Source organism: Bombina bombina, chromosome 5 (assembly GCF_027579735.1).
Source record: "Bombina bombina isolate aBomBom1 chromosome 5, aBomBom1.pri, whole genome shotgun sequence".
In the NCBI taxonomy this organism is placed as follows: domain Eukaryota; kingdom Metazoa; phylum Chordata; class Amphibia; order Anura; family Bombinatoridae; genus Bombina; species Bombina bombina.
In genome coordinates this window covers 274,655,201-274,673,265 of record NC_069503.1, presented here as the reverse complement: position 1 = coordinate 274,673,265, position 18,065 = coordinate 274,655,201, and the positions used below count along the sequence as shown (strand labels likewise).

The window sequence follows — 18,065 nt, the reverse complement described above, 5'->3', positions numbered from 1 at the left end:
TGGTTTAGCACTGATTCAGCTTAGTTACTATTGCAAAGAATGATTTTCATATTATGATTGTTGATGTAAAACTGACAATCCCCCTTTTAAAAGCATGTGACACCATAGAAGCTGAGGGAGGGAAAAGTAAACAAAAGCTCACATAAATTGTCAAAGTATTAACCCAAGCACAATTTTTAGATATATTTTTATGCAAAAAGATGTTGAAATGTCACTGTGAACTGAGATGTATGTGTTGACCCTAAAATCTTTTCATGATTAGTTTATGCCCAAATAAATATATATCTTTGAGACCCCATTTGCCGAGGGCTGTGCCAATACTCTGGGTTAGAATCGCTGATCTCTACTGTTAAAGGGAATGTGTAAATATCTGTTGTCAGCCTTAGACTATTCTGTTTGTCTGTTTAAAGAGCTTACTACAACAAGTGGTCATCTCATGTCTTTATCTGACCCCCTGCAGGGCCCTGCGTCCCCCTGGCTGGTTATCTCAGTGGCACTGTGGTGTTAGAGTGTCCTCCAATAAGAAGCTGGTAGGCTTCATCAGTGCAGTTCCTGCCACTATCCGTATTTATGATAAGTAAGTATATATATGTATATGGCAAACTCCCTCCTTGTTTAGTATGACACAGAATGATGGGTGTTCTATATGGAACGTTTGCTTCACAAGGAGTCTACATGGGCTATAATGATTCAAGAGGAATTTTCCTGTGATATTAACAACTGATAGGAATGCTGCAGCTTTTAAGTATATGTGTAGAATTGGTTTGTCTCTGTTTACTTTTTGTAAGTGACGTTCCATGCATTTGTAGCAGGTATCAAAACAGTTAGATGTGTTTGTTTCTTAAAGGGACGTCTATCCTTTAATGCAAAGAGATTAAAGTCAAACCTATGCAATCGGCTTACATCTGTGATATGAGCAATGAGCCAATCAGAAATAGACATACTGTACATATATATGCTGCAATCACCTGCCATTTATTTGCCCGGAGCAGCAAGCACATGATAAACGAGTGCAACTTTCACTAGATCATAAAATAAAGTGTTTAAATGGAAAAGTATTGCTGGTAAAGTTACTTAGCATATTGGCCAGACAGGTGGGCAGACTTAATGATTAGTTAGTATTGTGCCTGCAGCATTGTAATATTGTAGGAAGGAAGGTGAGTTATTAGGATAGATAGTGGATAGTTAAGGGAAATGCTTGTGCAAGTAGGTGAGGAATAGGTTACAGGAAGTACCTGACCATTACAGACACTTATGTAGGGAAAGCAGGAGTAATGGAGGAAAATATTAAGGGGTAGATTTATGAAGCTGTATTTGTAGCTTTTTGCGCTATGCAGAGTGCTGCCACTTATTTAATAAGTAGAAACTGCTTATTTTGCCTCTCTGTCACCTCAGAGGTGACAAGATCAATCACCCCAACACTGACTCAATCAGGGTGATTTATATGCCCTGCTCTTGCACAGTTGGTTGCGCAGGTACAGGGGGAGGCATTGCAGAAGAAACCTCTTGTGCAGTGTTAAATTTCACTACCCGATGCAGCATCTCAAGTGGCATTTGCAAGTTCACTAAGTTGGGACCCTGTCTGCATGCAATGATGATACATTTTGCCCTTTAGGTGGGTAATGTTTTCCAATATTAAAAATGGTGACCATGGCAACTTAAATAAATATTCCAGCCACAATTGGAATCCACATGGGTGCATTTTGGTTTTGAATAGAAACATTTTGGTAATATAAATGTATTAACAAAAATGCTTGTAAAAAAAGATATAGCTGTTTCAACTGTGTATTTAAATATGCACCGTGCACCAGCATTTTAAACACAGCACTTGCTCAGATGGCCAAAGATGCTTGTACCATCTGGTAATGACTAAATTTGTTAATTGTTGACATAATACAAGTCCCACTGGTACTTTGAGCAGCTGCAGTATTTAAAATGCTGGTGCACTGAAAATATCTAGCTGTGCTTCCCATGCACGTGCAGAGAAAAACGCTAACACTAAAACAGTGATAACTTTTACTAGAAGCATTTTTGCCAATACATTTATATTGCAAATATGTTTCTATTCAAAGATGTAATTAATCTATGTGCAGTTACATTTTGACCGGAATGTCCCTTTAACATCAATGCTTTTACATTTCCCATTTAGATTGTCAATTTAAGCCTTGAGCTAGTAATCATACACATAAATATTCCCTATGCCAATCTCTCAGCTACCATTTTTCTTTATTTTTATAATCAGTGTGAAGAAGATGGTAGAAATCAATTTCCTGTGTGTGCATAAAAAGCTACGATCAAAGCGAGTGGCTCCTGTTTTGATTCGTGAAATTACAAGACGAGTGAACTTAGAAGGAATTTTCCAGGCTGTTTATACAGCCGGTGTTGTGCTACCTAAGCCTGTATCTACTTGTAGGTAAGTACATACTAACTTCCCATATCACTACTGGTCTAAATGATGGTTAACCATATTAACTTAAAGGGACAGTCAACACCAACATTGTTATTGTTTAAAAAGATAGATAACGCCTTTACTACCCATTCACCATCTTTGCACAACTAACATTGTTATATTAATATATTTTATAACATTTAAACCTCTAAATTTCTGCCTGTTTCTAAGTCACTACAGACGGCCTCTTATCACATGCTTTTTTATTAGCTTTTCATAATAGGAGACTGCTAGTTCACGTGGGCCATATAGATAACATTGTGCTCACGCCCGTGGAGGTATTTAAAAGTCAGCACAACACAGCACTAATTGGCTAAAATGCAAGTAAATAGATAATAAATAAAAAGTCATGTGATCAGGGGGCTATCAGAAGATGTTTAGATACAAGGTAATCACAGAGGTAAAAAGTGTATTAATATAACCATGTTGGTTATGCAAAACTGGGGAATGGGTAATAAAGGGATTATCTATATTTTAAAACAATACAAATTCTGGTGTAGACTGTCCCTTTAAGTAACACATATATATATATATATATATATATATATATATATATATATATATATATATATATATATATATATATATATATATATATATAAAGAAGAGAAAGAAACAGCACACTAGTGCAGGAGAGAAAAAAAAGTAAGAAACAAACAAAATACTTAGTCTTTTTATATTTACACTTTTTCAGTCACCGGCTCCTGCTGAGCATGTGCAAGAATTCACAGATTATACATTTATGCATTTTTGATTGGCTGATGGCTGTCACATGATACAGGAGGAGTGGAAACAGACATAACTTTGAAATTTGTCAGAAAAAAAATCTACTACTCATTTGAAGTTCAGACTAAGGGGCATATTTATCAAGCTCCATATGGAGCTTGATGCCCCTTGTTTTCGGCGAACCTTCAGGCTCACCGGAAACAGAAGTTATGAAGTAGCGGTCTAAAGACCTCTGCTCCATAACTTGTCCGCCTGCTCTGAGACCGCAGACAGAAATCAATACGATCGGGTTGATTGACACCCCCTGCTAGCGGCTGATTGGCAGCGAATATGCAGGGGGCGGCATTGCACCAGCAGTTCACAAGAACTGCTGGTGCAATGATAAATGCCGACAGTATATGGTGTCGGCATTTATCGATGTGCAGCGGACATGTTACGCTACTTTGTATCATGTCCGCTTGCACATTGATAAATATGGCCCTAAGTGCTATTGCATTGTCTTGTTATCATGCAGTTGTTGTTTATGCAAATCTACTGTATTTACTGTACCTTTAAGTAGCAAATCACTATACATCAGGGCCGCCACTAGAAATTTTGGGGCCCCTTAAAGGGACACTGTACCCAATTTTTTTCTTTTGTGATTCAGATAGAGCAGGCAATTTTAAGCAACTTTCTAATTTACTCCTATTATCAATTTTTCTTCGTTCTCTTACTATCTTTATTTGAAATAAAAGCCATCTAAGCTTTTTTGGGTTAAGAACTTTGGACAGCACTTTTTGATTGGTGGATGAATTTTTTCCACCAATCAGAAAGGAAAACCCAGGTTGTTCACCAAAAATGGGCCGGCATCTAAACTTAGATTCTTGCATTTCAAATAAAGATACCAAGAGAATAAAGAAAATTTGATAATAGGAGTAAATTAGAAAGTTGCTTAAAATGTCATGCTCTATCTGAATCACGAAAGAAAAAATATGGGTTCAGTGTCCCTTTAACCATTGATCAACTCCCCCCCTTTAACATGTGCAATTTTGGACCAAGTGACTAAAACGTATATGCACTTTATTCTTAAGTGTAGTCAAACTTGGAAATGTATTAAAGGTAGTAACACAGAAACACACAGACACACTCACACACTGAAACACACACTCACACATAGGGATTCACATATAGACACTCTAGCAGACGCAAAAAAACACACAAACACACTGACACCCACACAGACACTCAGCACATGTTTACATTGACTTGAGAAGTAATGAGGTAGACTACAGTTTTGTCAAAAAAGGAGATTTACAAGACAAAATATGGAGTAATGATTATCTTTTTGTCAAGGAAGATGCCAACTATATGATGACAACAGCATGCAGTGGCTGAATGGAAGGGTCCTGAACTGCCTAAACAATAATTTAAAGATTAAATGGTGGATTGGTGACTTCTGGAAAGGTCTCATTAGTCTCAAAGTCTGTAGAAAGTTGTGAATAATCAGTAGTAAGGTAAAAATGTCCTAAAAAGGAACAGACAATAGACACACACACAAACAAACTCAAACACAAACTTGCACATACACCCAAGGAAACACCTACAGATACAGCCTCAGAAAACATACAAAGTCATACACACTCACAGACACCCACAGAAAACACACAGACATACACACAGACACCCACAAAAAACACACAAAGACATACATACACACACACACTCACTAAGACATCCACAGAAAATACACAGACATATGTAAACAACCTTACAGAGACACCCACAGAAAATACAGACATATGCACACACCATCACAGAGACACCCACAGAAAATACACAGACATATGCACACACCATCACAGAGACACCCACAGAAAACACACACACACATATGCACACACCCTCACAGAGACATCCACAGAAAACACACAGACATAGATTCACACACACACACACCCTCACAGAGACACCCACAGAAAATGCACAAAGACAGACACATACACTTCTGTGAATTCAAAATTGTACATTAATGATCTATCAGAATGGATAGATAAAAAAAAGTACTTTTGAAAGGTTGACATATGTTTGTTTGTTTTTTCCCCATTTTCCCCAACCAAGAGCACCACTTCAAATCTGTTGTACAAATGTTCCCATCTATCAGCTGTACTTATGGATTTTGAAAATGCTGTACTCTATATGGTCTTGGTGGAACTAATCTGTTATACTTAGTCTCATAAAATTAGATCTGGTTAAATGCAGGATGTAGGCTTGCTTGTATGTATTTCAAAATTAAGTCAGCTGTATTGTAAACTGAACAGTATTAAGTTAACCTGTCTCATTTCAAACACTGAGCAATCTTAGCCTGAGAGCATAACATTTTATGCAGATGTAAAAATCTTAGATAAAATGCCTCCTGGCATCTGGAAGTCTTTGCATAAAGAGGCAGTAAACTGGAATGTATATATATATATATTAGTTATATATATAAAATATATATAAAATCATATCTGCCAATAGGGCACCTACCATTTGTGTGTATTGAGGAGGAAACATTTCTGCATGGTTTTGCATATAGAATTTCTACAGCATTATCAAATAATCATAAACACACATGCATATATGATTATGTGATAATAGCTTTAAGATAGAAAAAATGCCCAAAATAATCCTACAGAAACCTCTGGGAGAGCATGACATTGTGAATATTTCAGGATGAATAACCTTTAGATGATAATGCATCTTAAAGTGAATGTAAATTTTGATGCTAAAGTGCCCGGTTTTTAAAAATTCGATTAAAAACAGGGGCACTTTAATTCTTACATTTCACTCCTGTTGTGAAAAAAAACTTACCTTTTAATCTTGACAGCAGCTCCAGCTACCTCCGGTCGTCGCAAGCCATTTCTGATGTCAGAAATGATGGATGGGCCATCCTCCAATCACGGCTTCCCCCCCTGGGGAATCAGTGTCTGATTCAATGCCGTGATTGGAGGAAGCCGGATTCCTCATTTTAGACCCAGGAAGAGGCTTTGCGACGGGTGGAGAAAGCTGGAGCTGCTGTCAAGAGTAAAAGGTAAGTTTTTTTTTCCACAACAGGAGGGAAATGTAAATTTTTATGAATTAAAGTGCCCCTGTTTTTAATCAAATTTTTAAAAACTGGGCACTTTAGCATCAAAATTTATTTAGCATCAAAATTTACATTCACTTTAAATAGAAACTACAGTATCTGTAGATAGATTTTTCCTCAAAAAGCATTGTTTTTAAAAAATCACCGATTTTTATCCACCCTGATCTGAACTTCTGTTATTACAAGGACTTAGGCTAAACACTACACTTTGAAAAATACAAAGTCACAGAGTGCCAGTATCATTGTGTTTTTAACTTTCCAGGACAAAGATGGCATTAATTTGAGTAAAGTTATACATGTTAAGTTTAAAATTTAGAAATAAAGTTGTGTTTTAATGCAGCATTTAGCACAGTAGACTTCTTGACTTTGTTAACTTGTTTATTTCATAGCATGTTGAAGGGACATGCTATGAAAATATACTTAAAGGGACATAAAACAAGTTGGGATAGAGACAAAATAATATAAAATGTACTTTAATTACTTTAAACAAAGAAATTCCTTGATAATTAAATCAAAGAGGTTGGGTAGACAAACAATCACCCAAATCCCTCCTACAGAAATATATACCTTTAGGAGGGCAGTGCGAAGTTCCAATATGTAAATGTCAAGAAAGAGAAGAAGCACTATTGTGGCACACTAGAATACTATATGGGGGTGATGCTTTATACCATAATAGGATGAGGAAGATAGGGCTAACCGGATTCATTATTAAAACTTAAAGGGACAGTCAAGTCAAAAAAAACTTTCGTGATTTAAATAGGGCATGTAATTTTAAACAACTTTCCAATTTACTTTTTTTTTACCAATTTTGCTTTGTTCTCTTGGTATTCTTAGTTGAAAGCTAAATCTAAGCGGTATATATGCTAATTTCTTAGACCTTGAAGGCCACCTCTAATCTGAAAGCATTTTGACAGTTTTTCACCACTAGAGGGCATTAGTTCATGTGTTTCATATAGATAACATTGAGCTCAGGCACGTAAAGCTCCTAGGAGCAAGCACTGATTGGCTAAAAATGCAAGTCTGTCTAATGAACTAAAATAAGGGGGCAGTTTGCAGAGCCATAGATACAAGGTAATCAAAGAGGTAAAAAGTATATTATTATAACTGTGTTGGTTATGAAAAATTGGGGAATGGTTAATAAAGGGATTATCTACCTTTTTAAACAACAAAAACTCTGGTGTTTACTGTCCCTTTTATTACCGAGGATCAGCTATACACAAATCCAGTTTATAGGTTAAACCTAACGTTAGGTGGTTATAATGTATCCATCAGCCAAAGAGGCTAAATCCTTTTTACCTTATTATTACTGTAGGAGTAACTATTCTAAACCTAAAGCTATGTGTTATAATGTGCTGTACATATAAGTAGCGATGATATAAGTCTTTCAAATACACAGCCAAAGTGGCTGGAATCATTAGCCTTTAGTTTTACCGTATCTAAGGATTACTCTAGTATTTTCTGCTGTAAGAGCAAAACTAAAACTAAAATATCAACATATAAAAGTTACAAAAGAATGCCAGGACCGAGTACAAATTACAGCGGTTAAGGACTAGATTGAATAAGAAAACACAAACAGAGAGCAGTGCGAACGCCTGGCGTGCGTTTCACAACTGCTTTATCAATTACTTTACCTGCAAATTTATACTGCAGTGCCTTGCCATTAACCCTTTCTTTTCATTTTCTGAATTGTAAAGCTCTAACCCCCCCTCACAATTCCTTTTATGGCTGTATCTATGTTTATTGTTCTTTTGGTAGAATGCAAAAGTGCACAGGGATTATCTGCTGGAGCCTGCCTAGAAGCTGTGAACTCAGTTGAAATTCAATGCCTGTGTCTAAACACTGATAAGGGGGGTGGAGTTGGCTGCTCCAGGCAGCTTAGCTATGTAATTAATTGTGCTTATTTATGAAAATTATTTAAAAATACTTGCCAGCAGTTTTTAAAAAAATGTATGCAATCTATTTTAAATTTTGGCATTTTAAAGGGACTGTCTACTTGAAAATTGTATACTAGTGTTCTCTACGGGAGATTTTGCCGGCCAGGTGCCATTATGAAGTAGACACTTGAGGGCAGTCTAATACTTTGCATTATTATAACATCTATTCTGTTATTTATAAATGTTACTTAAAGGGACAGTCTACACCAGAATTTTTATTGTTAAAAGATAGATAATCCCTTTATTACCCATACCCCAGTTTTGCGTAACTAACACTGTTATATTAATACACTTTTTACCTCTGTGATTGCCTGCAGACTGCCTCCTTATCTTTTTACAAACTTGCATTTTAGACATATAGCGCTGGTTCATGCATAACTCCATGGGAGTGAGCAAAATGTTATCTATATGACACACATGAACTAGCTGTCTCTGGCTCTGAAAAACTAATAAAATGCACTGAGATAAGATTTAGAGGTTTAGAGATTATATAGTATATTAATATAACAATGTTGGTTGTGCAAAGCTGGGTAATGGGTAGTAAATGTGTTATCTTTCTTTTTAAACAAAAATAATACACATCTTGATTTTTCTTTTTTATAAATATGCAAAGGAAAAGCTGTTAAAGTTTAACTAATGCAGTTTTATCAACTATGTACTTCCTACTAATGGCTGATACTTCCTGTTAATGCTCATATTTCCTGTGAGTAGGAAGTACATATAAGTCAGTTAGCATAAGTTATAAAAATACATAACTGATATTTGTACATTAGTTTAACTCTAAATAGATTTTTGTCTTACTTTTTCAGGTAAAAAATACCTACATGTTAAAAACTGCTATTCCCAATGGATGTCAGAACATTAAATAGCACAGTGTCTATTTAAACTTATTTTTTTTGTGTTCTGAAGTCACAAAGAATTACATTGGGAAAGAACAGTGTATTCCAGATCTTTTCACTGTGCTAAGACCAGATGGCCATAGAACTATACGTTCTCTTTAGACTTTGCTCATTTATTTATTTTAATTATTTTTATTGAGAGATAATACAAAACCAAAAAAGTACAATATCAAAACAGGCATAAAGGGCTATATTTATCAAGTCCTCCACTCCACTTTGACCGTGCGGGGTTGCACGCAAGTGCACAGGAGTGCTCATTCACAAAGGTAAATGCGGGAAACGGATTGCTGCCCTCCAGAGGAACAGCGGGGGCGGACAGGGGCAAATATGTACGCCACTGTCTGCCACGTGATGATAAATGGAGTTCAAAGAGTGGTTTACTGATGCATTGTGCTTGAGTCAACCAACAGTAGCTGCATAGAACAATACAGTGATACTTTTATTGCCATATAATGCTATCCAGCACATTCATCTCTTATTTGTCAAAAAGTACAGTTTCTTTATAACAAGAACAAACATAAAGTTAACAGTTTAATTCTAATGCCTTATATTAATATACTGGATCCATATTAGATATGTAGCTGCCCCGAGGGACGCTAGTTATTTTTATCTGTCAATTAAGGAGGTACCCGATCCTTGTTTGTAACATTAGCAGAACATGAAAGCTTCATGACTAGAATTGGCCTTGCTCAGAGTGGTAAACAGACTTGTGCATAACATGTTTTTTTCATTATCCAGAGTTTGTGTTCACAAACAAATACTGAATGGCACAATAAACAATGTATTATATATGATTAACAAAGGATTCAAGTATTTGCATTGATGCATTAAAATGACATTTTTTTTATTTCATGATTTAGATAGAGCATGCAATTTTACAATTTACTTTCATTATCTAATTTGCTTTGTATTCTTGGTATCCTTTGTTGAAAAGCATACCTGTGTAGGTTAAGGAGCAGCAATACACTACTGGGAACTAGCTGATGACTGGTGGCTACAAATATATGCTTCTTGTCATTGGCTCATCTGATGTGCTCGGTGCTGCACTACTGCTCCTTCAACAAAGGATACCAAGAAAATGAAACACATTTGATAATTAAAGGGACATGAAACACTGTTTTTTTTTTTCTTTCGTGATGATAACATGCATGTAATTTAAAACAACGTGTGTCTATCATCCAATTTGTGTTGTTCTCTTGGTATCCTTTGTTGAAAAGCATATCCAGATAGGCTCAGGAGCTGCTGATTGGTGGCTGCACATGTATGCCTCATGTCATTGGCTCACTTGTGTGCCTTGCTGTTTCTTTAACAAAAGATACTAAAAGAAGGAAGCAAAATTAATAATAGAAGTAAATTTGAAAGTTGTTTAAAATTATATTCTCTATCTATACGGAAAAAAAGCGTTTCATGTCCCTTTAAAGTAAGTTGGAAAGTTGTATAAAATTGTGTGCTTTATCTGAATTATGAAATAAACATTTTGTCTTTCATCAGTTAAAAGTGACATTTGTTATGCAAAGACAAAAAAAATGTTATTCAGATCATTCACCTGAAATGGAATGTGCACGTCTAGAGGTAAGCAAAACTGCTGTGAGGAATGGGCTGTTAACAAGAGCGGTAAGCAAAACTGCTGTGAGCAATGGGCTGTTAACAAGAGCTTCTCAACAGGACGGCAAATAACTAGAATATTGACTGCATTGTAGCCAAACACATTTCTGTAATTAAAATCAGATTTCAAAATAATTACAAGTGTATTTTTTAAAACCTAAATAACTTTCTGGAATTATAAACCTAACATGGGATTTAAACCTGATTTCTAACTTAAAAAACTTATTTGCAGTATAAAATAAAACAAATTCCTATATATAAAATAACAAAAACATCTCTTCTATCCCTTTAGAAATGTGCACTTTCTGTAATTGTCTTAGTTTTAGAACTTTCTAATTTAACAGCTACTGCACGTTTATTAAAGTCTTAAGAAATTTGCAATATTGACAGTGGCCTGAATCCGTCATCGTCTTTTCGAATAAAGAAAGAAACTTGGTATGCATGAACCACACTATAAAACAAAAACTGTTTTCACTGCTCAGACATCCAGCGAAAGTAAACCTTTTAGAGAATAGTTAAAACGAGGATATGAGCTTATGCTGTGCAGTTTTCTTACAAATGTGACTTTTTCTTTGTAGCAATAAACAGATTTATATCATAAATGTGAAATAATATGGTTAAACATGATTAAAAGAAATGTTAACTTTGTTGGAAGTTAAATCTGTTTACTTTAATTTTGAAACTAACAGACAGTGGCACTGATATTCAAAACATTGCCAGATCGATGAGAAATTGCCTTTTTTGGGTTCGCCAGGTTGCAGTCTGTCGATCTGGCAATGTATTTGAAAAAAAGTGTGCTAAACCTTGCTTTACTGAAGAGTGGAGATGTGTCTCCCATAGGCTATAATGGGGATCTCAACTTCAGCAAAAGACCACCGACTTGGCCACTTAGCTGCGATGTAGGCGGCCTGTGTGGGGGGCTGTCTTTAAAGCGTGTTTACACAAAATAGGCTGTGCGTTTGCAAAAATAAATTCCAACAGATTATGCATATGTTTATTCAGTTTCACGCTACAGTCTCTAGATTTGTTTAACTGGAAAATATCACCACTGAAAAGCAGGCGACACTGATATGGCTGAAAAGGTATAGCTGAAATGGAGGCCAGTGTTTTGAATCTAAAAAAACTCACGGCAATGTTTCCACATTAAACTACAGGTTACGCCAATGGAACGTTTATATGTTCGTCATTATTGCGATCTACTTTGTTAATAAAGACAACAAAAAACTTCCTATTAAAACTATAGGAGCTAGGTATGTGGTATATGTAATATGCATATACAATGTTTAATGTATATGTATTGTATAGCATGGTGTTAGAATATGTATCTAGACTTCAGGCGTAATTTAAAAAATCTTGTGTTGTGTCCTTAGGCGTGTTTTTTTTATACTTATTTTAAGAATGCAATTGCAAGCTCACAATATTCATATTTCATAATATTGTGATCGCACAATTGTGTTTTACTTATAAGATTGTGTTTTACTTATAATATTACACTTGTGTTTTACTTATAATATCGCAATGGCGCGATTGTGGTCTTAAAATAGACCACGTTTGCTACTGTGAGATCTCAATATTATAAGTAAAACACAATCGCACAAACGCAATATTATAAGTAAAACACAATCGCACAAACGCAATATTATAAGTAAAACACAATTGCGCATTCGCAATATTATGAAATATGAATATTGAGAACGTGCATTCGCATTTTTAAAATACAACTTCTAAGGACCAGTGTTTCCTCTGAGGTTTGTGTGCGGCCCAGCAGTGAATAAGTTAAATAACAGTTAAATAAGGGAACCACGCCTTGCAGTCTTCATTGAGTAGTGTTTGCTAATTGCACTAATTAACTGTTCCCAAAACTGGCCATATAGGGAACACAGCTGAGGGCATAATACAAGATTTTACAATCACGGCTAAAGTTTACATACATATGCTAACACTATACTATACATTTACTTTACAGTGACACGAAACCCACACATTTTCTTTCATGATTTAAGTAGAACAAACAATTTTATACAACTTTCCAGTTTACTTTTATTATCAAATTTGCTTCATTCTCTTTGCATCATTTGTTGAAGCAGCATCACTGCACTATTGGTTTCTAACTGAACACATGGGTGAGCCAATGACAATAAGTGTGTTTATATATATATATATATTTATACAGCCACCAATCAGCAGCTATAACCTAGGTTATTTGCTGCTCCTAAGCTTACCTAGATAAACCTTTCAGCAAAGGATAACAAGAGAAGAAAGCAAATTAAATAATAGAAGTAAACCGGAAAGTTGTTTAAAATTGTATGTTCTACCTAAATCATGAATGTCTTATGACTACTGTCTTTTTAAACATTGTATATACGTATTTCATATTCCCACAATCCCCCTATAGGTGTATTATTTCTATGTTTAATTCACTATTGTATTGTAAGAACAGGGGTTGAGTTTCTGTTGAGGCATATAAATTGTATTATCATACATTACTGTGTAAAGGGAACATTTTGCATTACACCTTTAATATAGGTGTCGATGTTGCTTTGAATACGTCGCCAGTATCAGCGCAGCATCGCCACTCACTGAAAAGTACGGTAAGACGCCTCTTGGCGTTGCTGCCTTTAAACAGTACTGCCAGTTCTTTGGAATATTTTGCTGGCTTTCTCGACATTGCAACGGACGCCTTGTGAATACGTTGCCACATTGCTGCACTTTCAGTCATCAGTCATCAGGGTCAGTGTCTTGTGCATTTGTTTTCAGATGCATAACATATATGTTTTTTTTTATTATCCAGAGTTTGTGTTCACAAACAAATAACGAATGAAACAATAAAGAAAAGGGTTAATCACACAGTAGAAATACTGCTCGGGACTAGTTCTACATTTGAGTCATATGACTAGCGCTGCAGATTGGGCCAGCGGCATTTTCCACTCAGGACCAGCAGTGTTCTGAGAATCCTGAGTGGTGTTTCTGCTGTGTTAACTAATTTGCAGGGTACTACACACAGAAGTCTAGGGTCGATAGTCTTAAAATCACATGCTCTGACAGATTCTGACATTAATTTGTGTTTTAAAGCAGAGAATTGAAAATCTTGAAATAAGGAAGTCTAGTAATAATATATTTCAATTTAAAAAAAAATTACTTGAATATTTGTATTCTTATTTATACACGTTACTGTTATCTTAAGAATTTTAGTACATTTTAACAAATGTGTATATATAACATCATAAAACAATGCATAATACGGGAGCCAGCGCTCAATGGAGACGGCTGCACTTGTGTGAGCTCCGGTCTCCATACAGGGCAAAATAAGCTCAATATGTGCACAGCCAGTCCTATCTGTCATATAACGCTGCCTCAATGTGCCTAGATCTTTTCCCATAACTTGCGCTCATGTCATCTGGGCCCCAATCAATTGCGACACTGCCTTATCGCTTACCGGACCTGTGCTGCACCAACGGGAGGGTTATGTGGCCTACATCTGAACAACGGAGGTAACCGCTTCAAGCCCAGCTATACCAGTATCATCAAATGCCTCCGTACCATCAAATGCCTCCATATAGGTGAGAACTGTGCACTTAGTCGTTTGTGACTTGGGATACAATAAGCCGGTGTAGTGTTTTGGGACAGAAACATAAAGGGACGCTGCATGGAGTTTAACCGCAGGATAGGCAGCATTCAGTGCTGAAGTGGATAGAGGGAACAAGGCTGCAGGCTTGATAGGCGTCCTGCCCACTATGAATATCGCTGGACACAGAGACGTAATTACTTCTTAAAGTGGCGCCACATATCTTCCCGCCCTAGCATACACATAAATATAACCCCAGGCTCACTACAGGGGCTGAAGTGGTACACCAAAAATATTTTCTGCTGCCGATCTGGGGATTGAATGTCGCATAGTAGCCAATCCTGCCTCATTCAGCTATTTGGGGTTGGTTAGTTTGCTGACATACAGGACATATTTATTTTTATTACAACGATCAGCATGTCTCCAAAAAAGGGAAATAAGCCAGAAAGGTCTGCCAAAAAGCAAACATCTGCACACCCCTCTGTCAACAATTTTTTTAAACAACTAGATTCATCTGCTAAAAAAAATGACAGTCACACGCGACACCAGGACTGATGCATCATCTGCCTCGTCTGAATCAGAGGGGGAGGGTCCAGCTCCTGCCATCTCAGTTCCCAAGGCTCTCCTAGACTCACTACCCTCCATAAAAGATTTCTCTGCTCTGATCAGTCAAGTGAAGCAGTGCATTAGAGAGGAGATCTCTGAGATCAAAAAAGACCTATCAGACATGGGCCAGAGGGTGGAGAAATTGGAGGACAATTCAGACCTCACCAGCTCAAACATAACCTTTCTCCGCTCCAAGGTTGCGACACAAGATGACCTCATACTCCAGATGGAAAATAAATTGGATGATTTAGAAAATCGGAGTCGTCGAGGCAACATTAGAATAAGGGGAATTCCAGAGACTGTACCAGCAACAGAATTGGAGGACTATCTACAAGGCCTCTTTACCCACATCATTGGGGTTGACCCTGAAGCCACTATAGCCTTAGATCGCTTCCATAGAGCCTTGCGAGCAAAGCCCCTGGGAGACCAGCCTCCAAGGGATGTTATTGTTAAAATCACAAGCTACCAGATCAAAGAGGAGATTATGAAGAAAGCGAGGCAGAAATACCCACTCAAGTTCAGATCAGAGCCCATTCAGCTATATGAAGATCTGACGCCCAGAACTTTACAGAAAAGAAAAGAATTTAAACATTTTACGGCTAAGCTGAGACAACGCAACATCTCTTATAGATGGGGTCATCCTTTCAACCTACAAATACCTTGGAGGGGAAGACGACTGATCTGCAACTCTGTTGAAGATATTCCAAAGGTCTGTAGAGATTTGGAGATTACACCACCCTCCCCGTCTACTGAATCCATTGAAGCAACAGCAGGGGAAACTAGACCTGCTCCACCACTTCCACAGAGACCAGAATGGAAGAGGATCCCGACAAAGACTGTCAACAATGAGACCCGAGTTCCTGGTCACACAGCTGCATTGGGGAAGTGACTTTGTCACACATGGGACAGTTATAACTGAACTTGTACACAATGATGAACACTGTTGGTCCTAGTTGCGTCCCAGTGCTGCGGAGCCTGCCCGCCTTGGCCTTCCCCGGAATTTTAAGATGGGGGGGCTGGGGTGGTGCGGGTTCTGCATGCAGACCCGGGGGATGGGATCCCTGCTGGTTAACAGTGAAGACGCCAGCGGGAGAAGAGAGCGGTATAAGGTAACAGCTCGATCAGTGGGGGTCCCTGCCTTGTTGATTGTTTTAAATTTGTTCTAAGTTTATTGTGTAATAATGTTAGCTATGTTGGAGAGTTTTCTATATGCTATACTTGATTGTTTGGCTACGTTTCTCTATTCCTGGTAAAGAAATAGTGTCTATGGTATCATCTGTCTCGCTACACAGGGTGCACCATATACACTAAGTCTTAGGAAAATATGATGCCCGCTTGGGGTTTGTGTTCCCCCTACAAGAAGAATACTGTTCTATGTTTTATATGTTTGCACCAGTTGTACTATGTTTGATATGTTTAAATTTTGCTTTATTTATCTACAGTTGTACTGTTATTGGATACATTCTAACATGAAACTTGCTCATTGTGATCATGACTACCCCTCACAGAGTTTTACACAATTGTACCTTCATAAATTTCTAAAAATAGTACCAAACAAATATGCCATCCCACTTTAACACACAATCTATACAAATCCTCACTCAGAATGTGAGAGGTTTTAACAGCCCTAATAAGAGAAGTATGGCCATTAGGGAACTGTGCGGGAGGGGGGGGGGGAGAAGATACTCCTACTACAGGAGACTCACTTCAAGGCAGGAGGAATTCCTAGGTTTTTTTCCACTCAGTACCCATTACATTTTCATAGCACTAATTCACATAAAAAGGTTAATGGTGTCAGTATACTGATACACAAGTCTATCCCTTTCAAGCTTCAATCTATAGACAAAGACAAGGATGGCAGATACTTAGGTATCATGGGACTACTGTTTGGCAAACCAGTAACGATCATAAATTTATACTGCCCTAATATAGGACAAGACCTGTTTTTCTCACGTTTTGCCAACAGAATTGCAGATTTAACCAAAGGCCCCCTGATAGTAGCGGGAGATCTTAATGTTCCCCTGGTACCAGATATAGATAGTTCCAATCCGGCCACTCGACATAATCAAAAAATTCTCTGCTCCATATGGAGGGATATTAAGAAATTGACACTTCATGACGCGTGGAGATATGCCCACCCCCAAACTAGGGATTATTCTTTTTTCTCAAACCCTCAAAAGAGCTACTCGAGGCTAGACTACATCCTAGTAGATCATCTGGCCCTATCATCTGGCCCTATCTCTAATTAAAACAGTTAATATTAGGCATACGGTGTGGTCGGACCACTCCCTAGTGGAGTGCAAATTGATATGGCCATCTGCCCCTCTCAAGCCCTTTTTGTGGCGGCTAGATAATTCTCTCCTGACAGACAAAAAAGTGATAGAGTAATTTGCTGAACACCTGGACACTTATTTTGACCTTAATAACACTGCAGAAGTCACGCCCGCGTTGGTTTGGGAGGCCCATAAAGCCTATATTAGAGGTGAATTTATTAAACTTAAAGCCCTTAAGCGAAAACAATCCCTTAATGAATACACTAAATTAGTGGTACTATTTTTAGAATTAGCTTTAGCTAAAATTCTCCAAGAGAAAAGAGATGAATTAAATAAACACTTACAAATTGAATCGCAGAGATATCAATTACACATAAAACAGAAATATTATGGAGAAGGAAATAGGACGGGGAAACTCCTGGCGAGGGCGTTAAAAACACAACATGCCAGCTCATACATCCACTCCCTCAAAACAGCACAGAACATCACAATAGAAGACACAAAGTCCATCGGAGACTCCTTTAAAAAAATTTTATCATAGACTCTACAATTTATATCCTAACAGACCGCTCACACCAGCTAAAATGCGAGCAATATTTAGACAAGGCAACTCTTCCCAAACTTACTGAAAGTGAGGCGTTGCTACTGGATGCCCCAATTTCTGAGAGGGAAGTGCTGGAAGCCATAAAAGAGTTGAAACCAGAGAAAGCCCCAGGCCCAGACGGTTTCAGCAATTGATACTATAAATTATTTAAAACCCAACTTGTACCGCAACTGCTTTCCCTGTTTAATCATATTTCGGAATTCGTAGTTTTCCCTGATACTATGTTGCATGCCCATATCTCAGTTCTCCCTAAACTGGGCAAAAAAACAGATACCCCAGCTAATTTCAGGCCAATCTCCCT

General features: G+C 37.3%; 1 protein-coding gene across 1 annotated transcript in view; it reads left to right on the top strand.

The window, feature by feature from the left end:
• Positions 1-18,065, top strand: part of NMT2 (N-myristoyltransferase 2) — a 257,520-nt gene that overhangs the window by 206,671 nt on the left and 32,784 nt on the right. The window contains exons 6-7 of the mRNA XM_053714009.1: positions 461-577; positions 2,243-2,413. Coding sequence (XP_053569984.1) covers positions 461-577; positions 2,243-2,413 — 288 coding nt within the window. The remainder of the gene's footprint in view (positions 1-460; positions 578-2,242; positions 2,414-18,065) is intronic.